General features: G+C 38.7%; 1 protein-coding gene across 1 annotated transcript in view; it reads right to left on the bottom strand.

The window, feature by feature from the left end:
- Positions 1–21,508, bottom strand: part of PTPRM (protein tyrosine phosphatase, receptor type, M) — a 465,580-nt gene that overhangs the window by 377,428 nt on the left and 66,644 nt on the right. Inside the window, exon 2 of the mRNA XM_014540254.1 lies at positions 9,907–10,178. Within this exon, the coding sequence (XP_014395740.1) occupies positions 9,907–10,178 (272 nt within the window). The remainder of the gene's footprint in view (positions 1–9,906; positions 10,179–21,508) is intronic.

Genomic DNA, 21,508 nt, shown 5'->3' with positions numbered 1-21,508 from the left:
CATCACGCTACTCAGAACTACACACTATTTAAAACCTGTGAATTTTTTAGCTCTGGAATTTTTCATTTAATATTTTCAGACCACAGTTGACCATGGGTAACTGAAATCGCAGAAGGTGAAATTGCAGATAAGAGGGATCTAACTACTGTATTTGAAAAGTTGAAAGCTACAGTGGTGGCTAAAGTAGTGGCTCAGTATGACAGACCACAAAGTCATCCTATCTTATTCTGGAGTAATTTATTACAACACAGTATTTAATCTTACAAAACCTTTTGTTGGATCTGACTTAATTGGAAAATATAATTAATCTTCATTATGTGCAGATTCTGTATTTGTGAATTTGCCTACTCATTAATTTATTAGAAACCCACAATCAATGCTTGCAAAGCTTTCATGGTCATTTGTGAATGTGTACAGTATGGAAAAAACTTGAGTTGTCCACCATACTTATGCCAACTGAGGTTGAAGAAGGTAACTTACTGCCTTCCTGTTTCAGCTCTTATACTGTAAACACGTGTCCTTATTCCAGTCTATGTAATGCCACATATTTCACATTTTCTGCCTTTTATTGGTGATGTTGCTGTTTACAATGGCCCCAAGTGCAGTGTTGAGTGTTGTTTAATGTTGTTCCTCAGCGCAAGAATGCTGTCATGTGCCTTATGGAGAAAATACGTGTTAGATAAGCTTCATTCAGGTCTGAGCCACAGTGCTATTGGCTGAGTTCAATGTGAAGAATCAACAATACATGTTAATTTAAAAAGGTGTCTTTAAGAGAAACACACACACACAAAAATAAGGTTATGTGTTGACTGACTGATGAAAATGTTTTGACCATTGGGTTGCAGAATTAATCCCGTATTTTCCACATAAGCAACAATTTGGTATTCATTCATCCAGTGGTGGCTGTGACTTTATGGAACATAACAACTGAGAATAATGAGAATCGATGGTATTAGAGTGTATTGGTTTATTCTGAGTCCCCATTTCTATCAAAGAACTTGGATGTAGGAAGGACTCAATATTCATTTTTGCTAATGGTTCCAAAATATTATGTGTAGCCATGGGATGTAAACAAATGTAAAATGGAGAGGACCAATATTCACTCAATTACTCAACAAATAGCATCCCAGGAGATAAGATGCTGTATCCCCATGGCCTTTGGGAAAAGCCATTTGCTCTCAGGTAGGAAATGTGAATGAAAACAGGGCTATGTGATAAGCCTGACAAGCTCAAGGGAGCCACAAGGCACGCCTGACAAGCTCAGTGAACAAAAGTAAACCCACAGGATGGTATGATCATAAATTGCTAACTGGGGCGGCCATGGCAGGTAGTCACATCCCAGGCCTACAGCTTCCTTAGCAAAGGTCAATCTTTACCTTAAATGAGCCCTGTCCTCTATTCTTATACTTCTAAGAAAAGATACCTTTGAAATGTCAGAATAATTTTCTTTTACAGACCCCTCAAAGGCATAACTGCAGGCACTCAAGCACATGACCACAGAACCTCTCATAGTTATCTTGTTGCCCGCATCTCCATGTGCTGTAAATGCTAATTATTAATTGTCCTGAACCCACCAATATAAAAGAAGTATGTGTTTCTCCATTTTGCTTTTTATGCAGTCCTAGATATTTCTCTGGTCTGCTTTCTCCTACCTCCTTAATCTACCACCAACGGATTTCATGTACTTCCTTACATTTTCTCCTTTGATTCTAAAAATCATAAAAGGAATAGAAAAACAAACAGTCATTCTCCACGATTTCCCCAATTCACTGAGGTCGTTTCCAGGCATGTCCTCAAAAAGTTGCTCAAATAAACTCTCATAAAACTTTTCTCTAGGTTTGTACATTCCTTTGTCAGCGGAAACAACCAGTTAACGATGGACTCTCATTGCTCAGGAAAAGCCATCCTGGATGCTGGCCTATGAGGGGTTTGACATCGGGCTCTCCTTCAGCGGCCGGCCAAACAGGAGACAGGAAGCAGTTTAACACTGCAGCATCTCTGATCCTCCCCGCTTCAGTGAAGAGCAAAATTAGCTTTCCATGCTGCTACTTTCCCTTGCCATGTGTGAGCAAAGAAGTTTGCTTACCAACCCAAATACTCACCACGGAAAACATGTTGGTGGGAGTCTTTTGTCGGTTCCTTAGAACCAAGGGGATTAAATGGCATATGTCTGTCCTCCCATACATAATCTAGTAGATCCTTCCTGGTTTTGATTTGAATAAAGAGCTAAGGTGGATCATACCCATTTACAAAACCATTACTTTTATTTCTTTTCCAAATGAGTTAAATAAACACCAAAAACATATACTGTAAAATAAATGTTCCTATAATGATAAAGAGTCAAAGCAAAACCAAAAATTGTGTGATCTTAAGAAAATCAGGAATAAAATATTAAAGCATTGGTTTATATGGACATGTTATCAAAGTAAAGTAAAAACCTACTACTTTCCCAAAGGTAAAGGCATTCAAAGGATAAGATTCACAGTGCAGTGAACTCTCAGAGCTTTCGTATGTCTGTTCATTAAAGTGGTTCTTAAATGACTTCATCTGTTTTTTTAACCAATAAACATGACTTCCTCATTTTTCTTTTTATTTTCCTTTCAAAATTTGAAACACTAATGTTCTTTTCAAATCATTTCTAATCATTACCCATTGTATAAAATGAAATATGGAATAAAATTAAGGCAGAGTGGAGAAAAGAAAAACACAAGAAATAACAGACCACAAAGAAGTATAAGATGTTAACCCAGAAGAAATACTTTTTCTTGATCATCAAATAATAAGCACAAACTAAGAATAAAACTTAGAGATGAGGTTAAATTTAAAATATATACATTTAAAAAATATTATCTTTGAAGATGAAAAACCATCATGTGAATCCATATACCTCCTAAATGCAGCTCTAGGTCCATACTAAAGTGACAGCCTGTTGTCCCCACTGATTTCTTAAAACAGACTGCTCATCTTTTTTAAGCACAAAATGCAGAGGACAGGGCAACTGCTTAGAATAGCTTTCCTGCTTGAGACCCAGGTATATTTCATGGCCACATCTAATTCCCCATGTCAGCCTCGAGAAGGGATGCAATTCAATTGTCTTGCACTTGGAATAAGGGCCATAAGGTATGAAATTTATGGAGTCAGGGAATGCTCTATTTTTCTATTAGTACATATCAGTATTTCCCAAGTGTGCTCCAGGGAACACTAGACTCGAGATGCTCTGCAAAAGCCTAAATTGATGCCCAAAACTCCAGCTGGGCACCTGTACCTGCCATTTGTCCCTCCTGGAGATTTGGAAACATACCCTGACTTCGAAATGACTTGCAATACAGAGTGTGTTGAACTTTGTTTAAATCAGTGCTTCTTCTCATTTTGTCAACTAATATGCTTCAACATTCCTCATATTTGTGGACCACAATTTGGAAAACACCTATTCAGATCTAAAAAACTGGCTCTGAGCAGCAAATTCATGAGAAGCTGCTTCCTTTCAGGGTAGGCTTTACATGAAGTTCTGGTAAAATAAGTGAGCTGGAGGCAAACACAGCCAAGAGATGGAGTTGGCTGTGTGGGGAGTAAAAGTTAGAGCTAAATGTGAAGAGATGGGTAAGATCAAGTCATTCCTATTATCTCAGCTGCTCATGTACCAGGGAAGATGTCAGACTGATAAACGTAAATCTGGGTTTAGCGTCCCTAAAGGGCAAGCTCCATAAGTCCTCCCTGCACAGAGAATTTTGAGCAGGGATCAGCTGGAATCCACCCCTCCTCTTCTCCCAGGATCTTCGGTACCTAAGGAATTTGTTTTAACAGGGAGGCTTCTAGAGCAGCGGTTCTCAACCTATGGGTCGAGACCCCTTTGGGGGTCGAACGACCCTTTCACAGGGGTCGCCTAAGACCATAGGAAAACACATATATAATTACATATTGCTTTTGTGATTAATCACTATGCTTTAATTATGTTCCATTTGTAACAATGAAATTGGGGGTCACCACAACATGAGGAACTGTATCAAAGGGTCGCGGCATTAGGAAGGTTGAGAACCACTGCTCTAGAGAAACAAGAAGACTGTCATCCTTCCAGGACTTTACCCTCACATTCCGTCTTGTCACTGCCCACTGCCCCCAGCCCAGGCCCTTTATTAAGAGGCATGGGGGAGGAGATTTCAAGGCTACCTGAGCATTTTTCTCTTTGCAGAGTAACCATTTGCATGAAAGATCACTGCCTTCCTAGCCTCTGGCTAAACTCAGAAGAACTGTATTCCAAAGCAGGGAGAAATACAGTGAGTGTGGGATTCCAGCAGCCTCTCTGGGTGCAATGCAGGGTAAGGAATCCACAGAAGTTGATGGGTGGCCTCTGAAAACTTGTGGGGCCCAGAGAAAAGAGGAGGGCTAGAGGTAAAATCAAAGCAGAATCTTTGTGTTTTTTGTTTTAAATTTGCACAATAAAGCAAGAGGGTGCTTATGAGAGTAAAATACTATTTTTAAACTGGTAGGAAGTCAATGCCTACATCAAAGGAAGCAGGTGCTGCAGCCCAGGTGCGCTGATGAAAACAGGTAGCAGGTACTTCTCACTTCCCACTGCTGCCACCCAACAGAGGGGCAGGTTGTAAGTGGCAGTAATCAAGACAAACATTAATTAAGGAATTAAATATGTGTTAATCACCAAATAGTTGACAGTTTATGTTTTAATGAATAGTAATTAACCCCAAATTAGCTGTATTCTGTGCAGGTTATCATTGGGATTTGTACCTGTAGAATACTACTCTCGTATAAGTAAGAAAAACAACTTAAAATAACTACTTTGGCAAGAACACTTTACTCTGCTAAGAAAAGTTTTTGAAACTCTATAAATGCATAATGAGGATATTATTGGGGGGAAAGATACAAAAACAAAAGATGCCCAAAACATCCTACTATGATTATCAAAAGTACACAGGGTGGTTGTGTCTAATTTATTGAAAACATCCCCAAATTGAGTAACTGCAAAACTCAGATTCTCACAAGATAAAAAAAACAACTAAGTCTTTTGTAAGGAGTGACACAGTAGGAACTAAAGTGCTCCACTATTAGCTGATTCCCTTTTTATTGTCTTCCACAAATCTTAAACTCAATAAACTACCACCACTTATTGAGAGGTTAGCATGTCCCAAATGTGCTTTTTCTTTCATCTTAATGCCCTGCACAGCCTTTATATTTAGTCCCATAATTAGGGAAGTAAGTCCCAGTAAGTTTATATCAGTTGCCTGAGTTTAGACATAAACAGGGCTGATACTCAAATCCAGTTCTGTCTGACCCAAAACATATGTTCTTTTAGTATACTCTGATGATGCCCAGTTTCAAGCAACATGAAATTAAAAGAGTTAATCCAGCCTGGCCGGTGTAGCTCAGTGGTTGAGTGTCAGCTCATGCACCAAGAGGTTGATGGTTTGGTTTCTGGACAGGGCCCATGCCCAGGTTGCCGGCTCGAGCCCCAGTAGGAGGCGTGCAGATGGCAGCCTATCAATGTTTCTCTCTCATCAATGTTTCTATATCTCTCTCCCTTCCTCTCTCTCTAAAAATCAACAAAAATATATGTTTTTTAAGAGTTAATTCATCAATCTTAACTCATTATATCAGAACTACTTTTAGAAGTATAAAATGCATGTTTTAGAAGCAAAGTACTATATGAGTAAAATTAACAATTATCTATTCACTTTACATTAATTTTTTTAGATCTTATAGTGTGTCTTGGCTAACTATACTAGCCTAACTACTAGTGCAGAGGTGATGTCTCGGGGGGAGCTGAGTCCCTGTGCATAGAAATATAATAGCCACATAAAATAGACTCACTTCCTCCGGCTAGTGCAGAACTCCATATAGAAAACTCTATATGGGAAATTAATTCAAAGGCAGACAGACTCATGCAGGTTTCATGTTTCTAAGAGCATTAGGATATGACAGCCTGTCTCTTCAGTAAGGGTGCACCAGGACACAGACTTGGGACCGCAGGGAGCAGCAGGGAAGCCCCAGGCCCAGGGCAATGCTGCCTGAACACAGACAACTGACGTTTCTGACTTTTTTTCTGATCATTTCGTATTAGGATATGTTAGGCCAGGGTGGAAATAGGATGTGGTAGGTACTTTCCTTCTTCACCTCTGTTAATACAGCTTGTCTTCCTCATCCCAACTGGGAAACATCATTCCGGGCTTATCTGATGATTTGAAGCCCTATTGCTGAGAGTTTGTAAGTTTCCTGCTGACATCCCTCTTGTATCATCTACAGAGTGCCATTTACCTTATAGCTTATGTTACCATTAGGGTAATGACTTCAGTATGTTTACCAGCCAGCATATAAAGCAGAAATACAAGGGAAGTACTACCTTAACTATGCCTTTAAAACTTTAAAGGCTGATGCTCAGTTGGAGATCTCAGAAATTAAATGAGCAAGTGCATTTTTAGTGGATCCAAGCCCTTTAGAGATGTTGATTACCAGGTTCATCAACACTTGGCAACACTATATTAAATTAAAGAGTCTCTACAAATCCACCTTTAAATTCAAAGTATGAAGCTATTCCTAATGAATCTCCCAGTGAACCAAAAAGCTAGAATGAAAATTCAGTTCCAGTTCATGATGATAAATCACGTACTGCTCAGTAATGTGAGGGAAGTCAGAGGGAAGGGTGGGGGGGGAGTGCGTTGGGGGGTGAGTGTCCGAGGTTTACAATTAGGAAGGAAGAATATTTTATTCCAAAGAAATCAGTAAAAAAAAATTCATTGAAACTAATAATGGTTTGATATACAGTACTACCTTTCTTTCGCTATAGTTGCTAATTCCTTTTGAAAGACTTATCTCCTAAGACTTTATAAATTAAAGTCTTTAATTTTGATGGTCTGAACTTGGTGTGTTAAAGGCTGCTATGAACTGAATATTGTACCTCCCCAGCCCAAATTTATATGTTAAAGCTGTAACCTCCAATGTGATGATATTTTGAGATGGAGCCTTAGGAGGTAATTAGGTTTACAAGAGGTCATGAACGTGGAGCCCTCATAATGAAATTAGTGTATTTAGAAGAAGATAAGAGAGACCAGGGCAAACTCTCTCCCCACATGTGAAGGAAAGACCTTATGAGCACACAACAGAGCATGGGAAGGCAGCCATCTATCAGCCAGCGAGGGCCCTCGCCATAAAGAAAGAAGAAAATCAGGCACATGTGAGCAGGCCATACCCTCTGACCTTGTCAAGAATTGTGTCCCATTGGCCTCTATCCAGCAGAAGCCTAAGAAAGAGCTTATTAGCGCAGGTTCCAGGGAGCAGTGGGAATGTCACAGAACTAGGCCTTCTCCACTTTTAGACAGTCTCCTCCAAAATGAGTTTCTAAACACATTCAGCTCTTTGCCTTGTCCACCAGAGAAAAGCCCTTTGAGGCCCGGGCTAGCAAACCCATTTCCCTGCTTTCATATTAATCCTATGAAAGATGAAACTTTTTCCCAGAGGTCATATTTTTGAATTATATCACAGATTTTAATATGCTTATAAAAAATAAGGTACTTATTAAATATGATATTTCCTCAGGAAGAAAAATTAGTTGTATTCTTTTTGTTTTATAAGTAAAACAATACATGTACATTGGTGAAAATTTAGAATATGACAGATGGCAGGAAAAAAATCAAAACACTAGCTAGGAAGATACCATTTTAAAATATACTTATTTCATCATACACTGTAGAATATATATATATATATTTTAGAGACCTGGTGCATGAGATTCGTGCACTGGACGGGGGCTGGTCCCTCAGCCTGGCCTGCACCCTCTCGCAGCGCAGTCCAGGACCCCTTGGGGGATGTCCACCTTCTGGCTTAGGCCCGATCCCCTGCTGCTGCGCTCACCAGCCATGAGTCCAGCTTCTGACTGAGCGGCGCTCCCGCTGTGGGAGCGCACTGGCCACCAGGGGTCAGCTCCTGCGTTGAGCATCTGCACCCTGGTGTTCAGTGGACATCAGAGTGACTGGTCCTTCCACAGTTCAGTCAATCTGCATATTAGCCTGTTATTATATACTAGAGGCCTGGTGCACAAAAATTTGTGCACTCGGGGGGTGGGGGGAGGGGGGTCCTCCAGCCCGGCCTGTGCCCTCTCACAGTCTGGGACCCCTCGGGAGATAACGACCTGCTGGCTTAGGCCTGCTCCCGGGTGGCAGAGGGCAGTGAGACCCTAACCTTAACCCTAATTTAAACAACTAGATTTAATATATTGCTTTACATAGGGTTTTCCCATTTAAAAGCATAAGCTCAAATTCATCATGAAATGGTTCTCTACAACATTATTCTTAATGGTTGCAAAATAAATTTTTGTATTGAGTTAGCATAAATTAATCTCTATTAGAAATAATACTGTTTCTGATTTTTCATTATTACAAATAAACAGCTCTGAATATCCTTATAGTTAATTATTTGCAACCACTCTTATTTCCTTAGAATGAATTCCTAATACTAGATTGCTAAATTTTTAACACCTTTAAAATATATTGCCAAAGTGTACTCCAAATAAAAATTTTAACGATTTATATGTGAACTAACAGCTTTCCCTAACCCTGAATTTCCATTTAAGAAACATTTATCACTCATTAAATACCAGAAACTGTTATAGGTATAGGGTACAAAAATAAATAAAGCAATAAATTTATAGCCCATATACTCCCATGATCAAATCCAAAGATAGAGGAATTGATGCTTCTTCTGGATTAAACACCAAACCTGTGGAATGAGTTCATGGGTGCCATTCATGCCATTCACTTTTCCCTCCCTGAGTCTAGCTGAACAAACATGAGAGATGATCCTGGATACACGATGCATTTGGCTCCTCAGTGAGCCAAAGGGATTAAGAGAAAAGAAAAATATCACAATCCTCTTAATGCATCCTCGTAGCTTGAAATGGAGTTATTTTTAAATATCAGGTTATTTTGAAAGGCTCTGTGGACAAAAGGAGAGAGAGCACCAAATGACATCGTCACTAATTTCCCGCTTTTTTTAAAAATAGATTTTATTGATTTTTTCACAGAGAGGAAGGGAGAGGGATAGAGAGTTAGAAACATCGATGAGAGAGAAACATCGATCAGCTGCCTCCTGCAGCTCTGAATATCCTTATAGTTAATTACTGGGGATGTGCCCGAAACCAAGGTACATGCCCTTGACCGGAATCGAACCTGGGACCCTTCAGTCCGCAGACCGAGGCTCTATCTACTGAGCAAAACCAGTTAGGGCATAATTTCCCGCTTTTGACACCGTCAGGATGCGGTTGGGTTACAGGAACTCTCCCACAATCAAGATGTGACATCAAGATTGCTTTTGTGCCACTTCTTAACTTCTCCTAGATCTCCACCCTTGTTATATTAAATGATAACTCAGAGTGGCCTCAACAGAACATCCCAATTGACAGCAGCACGGACAGCAGTTCCCCGCCTGACGAAGACTCCGCCTACATATGGCATTTTCTTCCCATTGCTTATGAGGTTGGAGCAGGGACCTGCATCTCACTAGCTTTTCTCCATAGGGCTCACTTCTTAATGACTCATTTACCCCTGAGAGCTACTGATGGAAGAAGGGGCTGCTTCTTTTAGAATCAAGTGCTCTGTCTCCCTGAGTCAGATAAGGTTTACTTAATATAGAAAGTACAATATCCTTGCAGATAGCACTTCCTGCCCTGCTCAGGTTACTGCTAATGTATGTATAAGCAAGTTTGAATTGTGTCTTTTACGCCTTTCTCAAGGTAATATTACAAAGTTTTAATACACTCCCTATTAAATAGCATAAGCTTTCCTTACATTGGTATAAAAATCACAACAACACTTTTTATACATTCTCTGATGATACAATTTAAAGTAGATTTTTAGAAGTTAGAGGATGCATCAAAACATGAAATGAAAACTAAGAGCATACCTGATAAAAGTTAGGCCAAAAAGTACTAATGGCCAGTTCTGCCCTGTTCCATGTGCGCGTTGGCTCTCCAGATATATTCCAGATAGGGTTCCCCAAAGGCCCGTTGTTGACCTTCACGTAGACATTGAGTAACCCGGGAGCAGAGTTACTCTTGCTGGACACAAAATAGTGAAAATCAATGCAGTGCGTATCATTTTCTTTGAGCTGCGGTAAAAGGAGGTGGGCTCTCTGCCCCTCAGGTCTGCCAGATGTGTTCACCAACATGAAAGAACCTGAGAAAAGAAAATCAAAGGAGAGTCACAATCTGAAACACAACTTTCTGGTCACTTCTGAAAAGCCACCATCATTTACATGGGTTGACCCTGAAATTCCGCAACTACTTAGGCTTTGAAAATCCCATCTCTCTCACACCTTTTCACCCCCAAAGTATTCTCAAGATCGGTGAATGGAAAATTCCTTTTATGTCACTGAAATTAGTCTCCTAAGTAACAGAAATGTGCATAATTTGCAGACATGTGCTGATCAATCTGGTAGTCACTAAGCCACTGTGGCTATTTAAATTAAAATTAATTAAAATTCCATAACATTTAAAGTTTAGTTCCTCCGTCACCCTAAACACATTTCAAGAACTCAATAGCCACATGTGGCTCGTTGCTTCCATATTGGGCAGCAGAAATATTGAACTTTTACATCATCTCAGAAAGTTCTATTGAACAACAATACATTATAATGGTACCACCATTTGGGAATCACATCCACTTTAAGATTCTCACATAACCTAGAGAAAGAGAATAGATTGGTCTGATTTGTGGAATCTTAGAGAACTTGATTGGCCTTATGATGCTCCTTGTAGTCCATGTAATAAAATTCTTGCAGTTCAGTCCCACCACCCCTCCCCCATTGCTATAACAACAGACTTCATGACAGTGGGGGTGTTTTCATGACTGGGCATACTGTGGCCATCTTGAGGATGGTCGTTTTCAGAAATCTCCCTGAGCTTTTTTCTATCTTTACATCCATGGCACTAAGCCAACCATGGAAGTGTTTCCACATAGAGTCAAGCTTGCCAGATACCCAGGCATCAACTGTGCCATGTGGGCCCTCCCCATGTTTAAGATCAACAGAAATGGCAACTAAAATAATTATAAGAATTTTATATATCACATAAAGAAAGGTAAAAGCAAAATGTTCTAAAATGAAAGGGTAAATAGGTCATTATAAGTCTTCTTTAGCAGAGAGAAAAATATACTGAAACTCTGAGGAGAAACACCTAAACTTGGGAGTATAAAGATCAAAAGTAAAATACTGCTCAGGTGTGCTTGAACTCATGATTTCTACTGGGTGAGGAGACTATTACCCTTGAGTATTCTTTTTTACTTTTGTAAAACATATTTTTATTGATTACATAGATGAAAGGAGAGGAAGAGCGGGACAGAAACATCAATGATGAGAGAGAATTATCCATTGGCTGTCTCCTTCATGCCCCTCACTGGGGATCGAGCCTGCAACCTGGGCACATGCCCCAACCTGGAACTGAATCGCAACCTCCCGGTTCATAGGTCATGCTCAACCACTGAGCCACACCAGCCAAGCGAGTATTCCTTTTTAAATGCTCCTCTTGTGATACATAATTTTCAAGGAGGTATGTATATGTACATTTTTGTGTACATATATATATATATATATTTACTACACACCACACACATATATATAAATATACATACACAATACTAGAAAAAGTGTGGGATTTCTATCTTGTCTGCAAGCTGTGATTTCCTAAACAGAAAAACGAGAAGACTACCTTTCCCAGAGAATTATGAGGACTAAATAAGAAAACAAATGTAGGTAAATCCTTTACAAATGAATAATATATTGTTAAAGGATCAGTATTAGAAAATGTTTGCTTATGGCTGTTACCCTCCCAGTGTCCCTAGATGAGGTAAACTAGTGTTAATGCCATTTAAGATAGATAGGAATTATCTCATAGAGAAATTAAGAAGCAGCTTACCCAGACTTTAGGGTGAGTTAGTGGCAAAACCAGAATTTTGAGCCTCTGAGTTTCCAGCCCATTACTCATCCTGCCACACTCCAATAACCCCATGTTTCTCTGTGTGCTGCTTGAGCATATACGAAGCAAACAAACCCCTTCATAACAGTGAAGGAAAATTACAGTCGCTATTTGAAAATGGAGCAGTTTTTCAAGAGATGAATGTTATGTACCTGTAAATGTGAAAGCTAAGCCACAAGGGAAGGGTTATCTATGGAACATATATTCCAGTAATAAGGAAAAACTGAAATGTGATTTAAGAAAGAGTTGGGGACAGAGAAAGGGAACAAGTGGCAAGAGAATGCCATTGAAATGATTTGGGTTAGCTATATACTATAAAATGTAGAAATATCTTCAAAATACAAAGGATTGACCAACCCCATAAGAAATCTAAAGCAGGCTTTTGTACTTTTCTGCTCTTGGTAAAGCTGTACTTTTCTGCTCTTAATAAAATGTAAGAAAATTTATTTCATATTCAATCACTTGGGGCTCTGTTACCTGCAACATAGCTGCAATGTGTACTGAGGCATGACATGGCCTTGAGGCCATCTCCAAATCACCAAAACCTTCAGTGTTGCCACACTGCCAACATCATTTCCTGGAATGTTTCCATCATTTAAACTTGGGCAACCATGGATGGCAAACATGACAACATGCAAAGGACGGCAGAAGTCCGCGTTTCCCAAATCCTGTAAAGTCTAGTTTATATGCTTGGGTGAAGCTGAAACATACAAATCCCATTTCACACCTTGGCATAAACTTGGTAACTTCCTAACATTCTGTTCAGGAAATTACCAGGGTTCCCTAAAATGCTGTTTTCCTAGTTACACAGCCTTTCTTCCAATACTTGAATATGCTCCACCCCCGAACAAAAGGCTCTGTCAGTTTTCTGAGCTGTTGAAAGCATACAGAAATTTTTATGTTGATGTCAGGGTGACATTCTATGTTACATACTCAAGTGAGTCTAATTTTCATACCCCTTTCTCTTTTTTCCCCCTTTTGAGCCATAATCCAGTCTGTTTGTCACATGGCACCTTCTGTAATACAGATGACACAGGATTAGCAAATAGGGGAGTGACATCCATGTAAGACCAAAGTACCTTTGGTTCATGTGTGATCTTTTTGTAGGACATTATAGTTTTAGAGTGATCAGGGGCAAATTTTCTCTTAAATAGAAAGCTATGTGGTAGCTTTTAAACAAAGATAAAAATCCTGAGCAGTGCCTTTGCTTAGTCTAAGAAGTGGCAAGAAGAAGGCTAGTGGTTTCCAGAGCTATTCCTCTTTCTCCTCTGCTAAGCTGTCTGGGAAACCACAAGAACAGATGAAGAAACTCTACTCCCTACTGAGTTTAAAAAGGAAAGAACATGGACTGATGAAGAGGACAAACGCGGGATCCGATTTTCAAGTTGGCAGAAAGGGGTCTCTATTAGAAGGGAATGACTTCCAGGACCGGTTAGTGAGAAGGAGGCTGGAGCTCTCGGGTACAAGGCTAAGGATGGATTCACTGGGATTCTAACTGCCAGTGAATGGGAGTCAATGGGCCAGTGTTTCGATTAGGGTTGTTACTGTTTTTATTAGTTCTCTGGCTACAAAACTGCATCGATTGTGAGTGGTCTGCCTCAACCCCATTTTCCTCATAGGATTTTGTAAAATCAGTCAGAGATGTTCCAAGCACACATGTGTAGTGCTGGTGTAAACATCTGCTACACACTGTCTTCTTCCTTCACTGTTCTGGTCCACAGAAAGCAGATCTGTCTGGGCTTTCTCCATGGTCACAGGCAAGAGACCTCTCCTCCCACTGTCCAGAAACCAGCTGAGCATCACTGATGTCACACACACACAACTTTTTAGAGGAAGAGTCTTCTCTTTACTGAGAACCTATCCCCTGGGACATTCCCTTGAGAGGCCCCCTTTTTTCTTCTTCCAGAGTCTCTCAAGTGGTATTTCTATGCAGTCCCCACAATTAATGATTAATGCATACAATGGCACCTAGGACAATGCTTGCCATGTAGCATAAGCTCAAAATATGTTTGCGATGAGCATTATGACTATTTTGTTTCCTCGTAGTTTCGCTAAATGCACGACTTCTCTGAATTTTCTGCAATTCTTTAGCATTTAGCTCTATAGATTTCTACCTGTCCACATCATAATCTTCCTGATCCTATCCTATTTCACCTCAGTGATAATTTTTAAATTTCCTTTCTTTATGAGAGAGGTCCATTAGTATTACAAATGGCATTACAAAACTCAATAAATTGAGTATTGAACTCAATCTTGCCCCTACATTTAAGCCTTGGGAAGGGAAGCTTTATTTCTGTGTGACCATGAGAATTTACTTTTAAAGTATAGAAGTATAGAAGGTGACATTTCAGCCAACACTGTATTTCTGCCAGTGCTGCACTACTATCTTATGGTGAGTTTAGAAAAGAAAATGTGAACATTTATGTTTAGCAGAGTCTAGCAACCCAGAATCCTTGGGGAAGTTCACAATTGTGCAGAGAGAATGGGAAGTGGGAAGAAAGAGATGCCTTTTCATTGTTTGAATGTATCACCTATATGATATGAAAGAAAAGTCAACTCACCAGCCAGATGTTTAAAAAATTAAAAACATTTATATTCAATTGTATACTAAGAGGGTGATTTTTCTTAAATATCCCTATATGGCTGAATGTTTAATTTTCACCTCTATTTCAATGTTTTGTCTTGAGGAAATGAATTCTCAAGGAGTAATTGGGTCTCCTTTGGTAAGTATTTCCTTACCTCAACTTTTTACCCCTACAATAAAACACTCCAACTGGGCAAATAAAAGAAATCAGAATTCAAATTAGCATGGAAGTTCTGTTTGTGTTTAGATAACAAAACACTCTTAAGTCCTAGTATGGAAGTAGAGAATTTAACACTGCAGGCAAATGAAAAAAGCTCCACATAATGAAGTGGGCTTCAAAAGGAATAGTCTTTCCATGCAGACTTTGAAGGTCGTTAAGAATAATTATTTTCACTTTTTTGAAAAGGAAAACTCTGTTATAAGAACATGCAGTGTTCTAATTCTTGAATTTTTGGGTGAATTAAATTTAGCTTAATCATACCCATTGGCAAATGCTTTTGATAAGGCTATCTTCCATCATTGTTTGCTGTAGCAGCAATAACTACATATAATTAGTTATTCCCTTCTACACCATCATTAAAATTTGCATTGGTATGGTAGAAGCTCTAGATTTCTAAAGGCTGAGGAAACTGAATTCTCTTCCTACATTTGAGAAACTTTGTGCACACAACAAAAAAGGGAGCGTTTTCAGTCATCCAGCAAGAAGAGAGGATGATGGGTGTTATCGAATACTTCGGTGACAGAGAAGAAGCATTTATAAACTTGAAAGCCATTATAAAATTCACTTTTAAGCCCCTTAAGTTTTAATAAAAGTGCACAGATCCTTAGTCTTTCACTCCCTTTGGCTGTTTCATCTTAATTTTTTTCCTCAATGACCATACCTTCCTTCACATTTATGAACTGAAGATCCAAAAGCCATAAAAAGTTTACAAGTCCCATCTTAGCTAGCATATATCCTGACTCTAGTTTACATGGCATGTGGCTTCCTCTCACCTATTTAGATACACCGCTTGTAACAATGAAGATATCTAGAGCAGTGCTGCTCAAACAATCTATGATAAAGGAGCAGTTTTAAAATTCCTAATGCGCCGAAACCTGTTTGGCTCAGTGGATAGAGTGTCGGCCTGCGGACTGAAAGGTCCCAGGTTTGATTCCGGTCAAGGGCATGTACCTGGGTTGCGGGCACATCCCCTGTAGGAGATGTGCAGGAGGCAGCTGATCGATGTTTCTCTCTCATCGATGTTTCTAACTCTCTATCTCTCTCCCTTCCTCTCTGTAAAAAATCAATAAAATACATTTAAAAAAAAATTCCTAATGCATCTCAGACCAAGTTTATGTAAAGCACAATAAACATAGATTTTTAGAAAAAGAAAACAAAAAGACATGCAACATGCAAACACAAATTTGTTATTAAATAAACATAAAATTACTCTGCCAAATTCCTCTAAAAATTTCTAAAGACTTTCTCTCAATTTCTGTACTGCTCATGGACCAGGAACAATGTGTGGACCAGCTCTCATCTGAAGAGCACTCTGAGTGGCATAGCCTTAAAGTTATAGGGGTAGAGCACTCTTGGTACTCAATCTATATATTTTTCTTAACAGTGGAAGAAAAACACTGAGACACGTTAATTGAGAAAAAAGACATGAAAAAATTTTCTCTGGTTTCTTAATCCAATGATAATGGTTATAAAGTCAAGCAAGCCCCTTGCCTATGATGAAAAGTGGTGGAGACGAACTGTAGGAAGCAAGTGGACACACAGGGAAGAGGCAATCACAGTCTTGGTGAGTGAAAAGACAGCACTGAGACTCTAAATTCAGAAAAGAACTGGCTTCCAGGCAAGGAGCAAAGGAAGAGAGCTCAGTGGGTCAGGGCACACGGGATCACAGCATTCGTGGCTGTTCGTAAGAAAAAGGGGAAAATGCAGGAAAGGAAAGTGTGCTACCCAGTGCCTAGGTAAGGTGCTCCATATACTCCATCTCATTAATTCTCCCCAACAAGAATGACCTGAGGAAGCACAGAGAATAATTAATTCACCAAAGGGTCCCACTGACAATGTCTGATAGAGCAAGGGGAATTTGAATTTTTTATGTTTAACTCCAAAGGCAATGCTCTAAAACCAATTATATTTCAAACATTCTGACTATTACTCATAATACAAAATATATTGCATATTGCAACCTAGTATACATGTGTGATGCTATGTGTGCATACATAGCACTTATACACATAGACACATATTCAGACACAAATTTTTATGAAAAATTGTGTCACTATGTTTCTTACCATGTGCCTGTGTATTATATTCACATTCTATTCTACCATATTTCATTTTGCAACATAAATAAGTAAATGAATGCTGGGTGCAACCCACAATTGATTTCACAGCCGAGGAGTGCTTTAAGGCCAGACTGCAACTCCTACCCAATAACCAAAACCAACCATATCTAAAGTGGGCTCTGCCTCCTTACTAAGAAAGCTTTTCATTTTTAATTTGCAATTTCAAATTGATCTCATCCCTCAAATATCAAGATACCATGTGGCATCCCTCCTCCTGCTCCCTCAGCCAGTACTAACAATGGTCCTAAAAAATATGTCTTTTCTGATGAGAAACCTTGTGAAACAGGGAAGATGAAACCTGTGGAGAAATAAATGAACTCAAGGAGCAAAGCTCTAAGGGAACAAAGCCTCTGCAGGGAGCAGCCACTATCACTTTAAAAATACTTATTAGCACCCATTGCAGCCTGAGGAACGGCTGTCTTCACAGCCACATTTATGTTCTGTAGACAGGATGTCATGCATCCTTCTTAAGCTACTGCCTCTCCTACATCCTTTCAAAAATTTCACCCTAGTACAAGTACTTTGCAACTACTAGAGAAGAAAATGCTAATAAAAAATTTCTCTTCACCCAAATGTCCTATCTCCCTTTTTTTAAAAAAAAAAATACATTTCTTGATTGATTTCAGAGAGGAAGGGAGAGGAAGAAAGAGAAAAAAAAATATCAATGATGAGAGAGAATCATTGATTGGCTGCCTCCAGCATGTACCCTACTGGGGATTGAGCCTGCAACCCAGGCATGTGCCCTTGGCCGGAATCGAACCTGGGACCCTTCAGTCTGCAGGCCAACACTCTATCCACTGAGCCAAACCTGCTAGGGCTCTCCCTTTTTATTTTACCTTCCATCTTCTCGCCTTTCTTGTCCTCTCTCAACAATTCCTGGGCAAGACCATTTGTTTGTCGCACCAATTTTTGCCCCATTCCTAATATTCTCATGAAAATACAGGAGGAGAGCAAAGAAGTAACACCACATCACCAGGAAGCCCAAGTGAGACTCTCTAAGCAACTGCACAGCCTCTTCCCTCCTAGAGTTCAGTTGGTGCTCTCACTGGGAGCACTGATGGGCTCATCTGATGAGAAACTTCTTACAAGTCATACTAGTTAGCACATGCACTCTGTTCTCCCTGCGGGAATTCCACATCCATCTAGGTGCTATAAAATTAATAATAAGCATAATTCATATGCCTAAAATGTTCATAAAACACTCGCTTTAAGACATTTATATTAAATAATCATTGTCAATTTAGTGATTCACATCATAACTGAATGGGTATTATTAATTATTCATAAAATACTGAGCTGAATGAAATAGATTCATTCATCTTAAGTAGTCACTTTTAGCTATGACAGGGCTCATCTGAGTGCCCACATGTGCTGGGCATTTTGAGAACCACAAACTGTAAAACTTGGACCAATTCCTCCAGCAAGAACCTCACAGATTAGATGTATATCATATATTAAATATTCTGTATTCAGCACAGTTAGAAAAAAATCACAAATTAGCAAATCAAATCCATTAAATTTAGTAACATTTGTATAACTACAACTGGAGTGCCTGTCAATTTTGTGAATTTAGAACTATCAACTAACAACTCTTTAAAAAAAAAGAGTTTCGTGACACACGTGTCACATGAGACAAAGAAGGAATGAAGAGGCTCATGGAAAATGGAAGAAACCTGGGGGGTTCCGTTGAGAAAAGTAATGTGCTCTCTTCTCATGAGGAAAGTGAAGGTTTAATGAAAACTGACTATATTGCAGTGCATCATCTAGACAAGCTGCTTCAGTGACTTAGCTGGAAAATACTGTCTGTTCTATAATTTCTAAGTAAAAAAAACAAACAAACAGAGAAAAGCAAACACAACCTTTTAACTATCTGATGATGCTAATGAGTATATCCAACAATGGAGAAGTGACAGGTAGACTGTTTAGAAAGTTCTTAAGGTACTGATTCATTTCCATGTCAGGCTTTTTACTGCTTGACATCTTTAGAAACTAGTTTGTTTTTGTTCTAAATCTTAGAATGACACAAGTCATCACATATAAGTTTCCACTTTTTCCCCCCTAAATTATTGTCAATTGAGAAATGATTTTTCACATATATAACTGGTTTATATATATCACATAGCTAAACTATGTCTCGCTTTAAGAAAAAAAAATGAAACAACTAGCTTCTATATAAATAAAAACCAAACTTAAATATTTTAATAGTGCATCATTTAGACATTTTCAGCTTAGCAAAAGCATAATAGTGGTGCTCTGTCACACACAAAAACATAGTTCTCCAGAAAATTCCAAGGGTTTTGTTAACATCCCTGATTGAGAGCTCACCATCTTCCTGAAGAGGAAACCAAAAATCTTGCTTAAGATGTTTCATTAGCCTGGCTAGGGTCAGAGGCCAGAACCACACAGAGGTTGTACTGCTGGGTCAAAATGCAGAAAGATGGAATTTTCAGAACTTAACAAGGTTATTTTCTTAATTTCTCTTTTTGATCATTATTGGTATATAAAAATGCAACTGATCTGATTATTAATTTTGTATTCTGCTACTCTACTGAACTCATTTATCAGTTCTTATAGTTTTTGGTGGACTCTTTATGGTCCTCTATATGTATATCATGCCTTTCCAATTTGGATAACTTTTATTTCTTTTTCTTGTCTGACTGTTGTGGCTAGGACTTCCAATTCTATGTTGAACAGAAGTGGTGAAAGTGAATATCCTTGTCTTGTTCCTGATCTTAATGAAAACGTGTTTAGCTTTTTACCACTGAGTATGATGTATATAGGCTTATTATGTTGAGGTATGTTCCCTCTGTTCCCACTTTGCTGAGAGTTCTTATCATGAATGGATGCTTAGCAATATATTTTGGATATGTCTCCTTGGGCAAAGGAAACAAAGAAAAATTAAACAAACGGGACTCTATCAACCTAAAAAGATTTTGCATAGCAAAGAAAACCATCAACAAAACAAAAAGACAACCAACTGAATGGGAGCAGATATTTGCTAACAATATATCCTATAAGGGGTTAATATTCAAAATATATAAGAAACTCACACAACAACACAAAAATACATACAATCTGATTTTAAAAATGAGCAGAGGACCCGAAAGACACTCCTTCAAGAAAGACATATGTAAGGCCAATAGACACATAAAAAAATGCTCAATGTCACTAATCATCTGAGAAATGCAAATTAAAACTAAAATCAAATAGCACCTCATACCTGCCAGAATGGCTATCATCAACAAACCAACAAACAACAAGTATTGATGAGGATGTGGAGAAAAAGAATCCTCATGCATTGTTGGTGGAATTAAAAACTGGTGCAGCCACTATGGAAAACAGTATGGAGGTTCCTCAAATAATTAAAAATAAAACTACTCTATGACTTAGTAATCCCAGTTTTGGGTATTCGAAGAAATCGAAAACACTAGTCTGAAGAGGTATATGTAACCCCATATATCTCTTTGCAGTATTACTTACAGCATTACTTACTGTAATCTGCAGTATTACTTACAATAGACAAGATATGAAAGCAACCAACGTGTCCATCAATAGATGAACAGATATAAAAAAATATGATACATACATACAATGGAATATTACTCGGCCATAAAAAAGAATGAAATCTTACGATTGGCAACAACATGGATGGACCTAGAGGATATTATGCTAAGTGAAATATGTCAGAGAAAGACAAATACCATACAGTCTCACTTATATGGGAAATCTAAAAAAATAAAATAAAATAAACCAACAAAAAAAACATACATACCCAGAAATAGACTCATAGAGAACAAACTGTTGGTTGCCAGGAGGGAGGGAGGTTGGGGGACTGGGTGAAAAAGGTAAAAGGATTAAGAAGTACAAATTGGCATTTACAAAATAGTCATGGAAATGTAAAGTACATTGTCAGGAATATAATCAATAATACTGTACTAACTATACATATATGGTGTCAAAGGAGGTACTAGAGTTATCAGGAGGATCACTTCATAAGTTATATAAGTATCTAACCATTATGCTGTCCATATGAAACTAATAAAATATTAAACGTCAACTGTAATTAAAACATAAATAAAATACAATGGCCAAGTTGTTATTTTACAAAACAAACAAAAAACAAACACACCTTAAAGTTAATCAGTAAAGGAAATTTAACTGTTCAATTCAGTACATCTTGATTTAATCTATGAGGTAGGTGATCCAGAAACATATTCGGATATATTATTCTATCACTATATCTCTAAACTTGGTAGATAGAAAATTACTTTGACACAAGTTCCACTATTTAGTTTGTAGTTTTTTTTTCCCTTCAGAATACAGTATAACTTCTTACATTAAAAAAAAATATCTACACGAATAATAAACATGGTAATTGACCGTACCTTCGCTATGCCCACCATTGGCTGATCAGAGCGATATGCAAATTAACCGCCAACAAAGATGGCGGCGAATTTGCATACTGCAGGCAGGGCGGGACAGTGTGAGACGCCATCCAGGCCCCCATGTGGCAACCTGGGGGCGGGGGCTCAGGCGAAGGGATCGCAATCGCTGATGGCTTCGCCTGAGCCCCACCCGCCCACCAGGGGCAGGGCCCACTCCCATGTGCG

The sequence above is a fragment of the Myotis brandtii genome, unplaced genomic scaffold (assembly GCF_000412655.1).
Source record: "Myotis brandtii unplaced genomic scaffold, ASM41265v1 scaffold240, whole genome shotgun sequence".
In the NCBI taxonomy this organism is placed as follows: Eukaryota; Metazoa; Chordata; class Mammalia; order Chiroptera; family Vespertilionidae; genus Myotis; species Myotis brandtii.
Note: the sequence above shows the minus strand (reverse complement) of the source record. Positions and strands in the feature narration are given on the sequence as shown.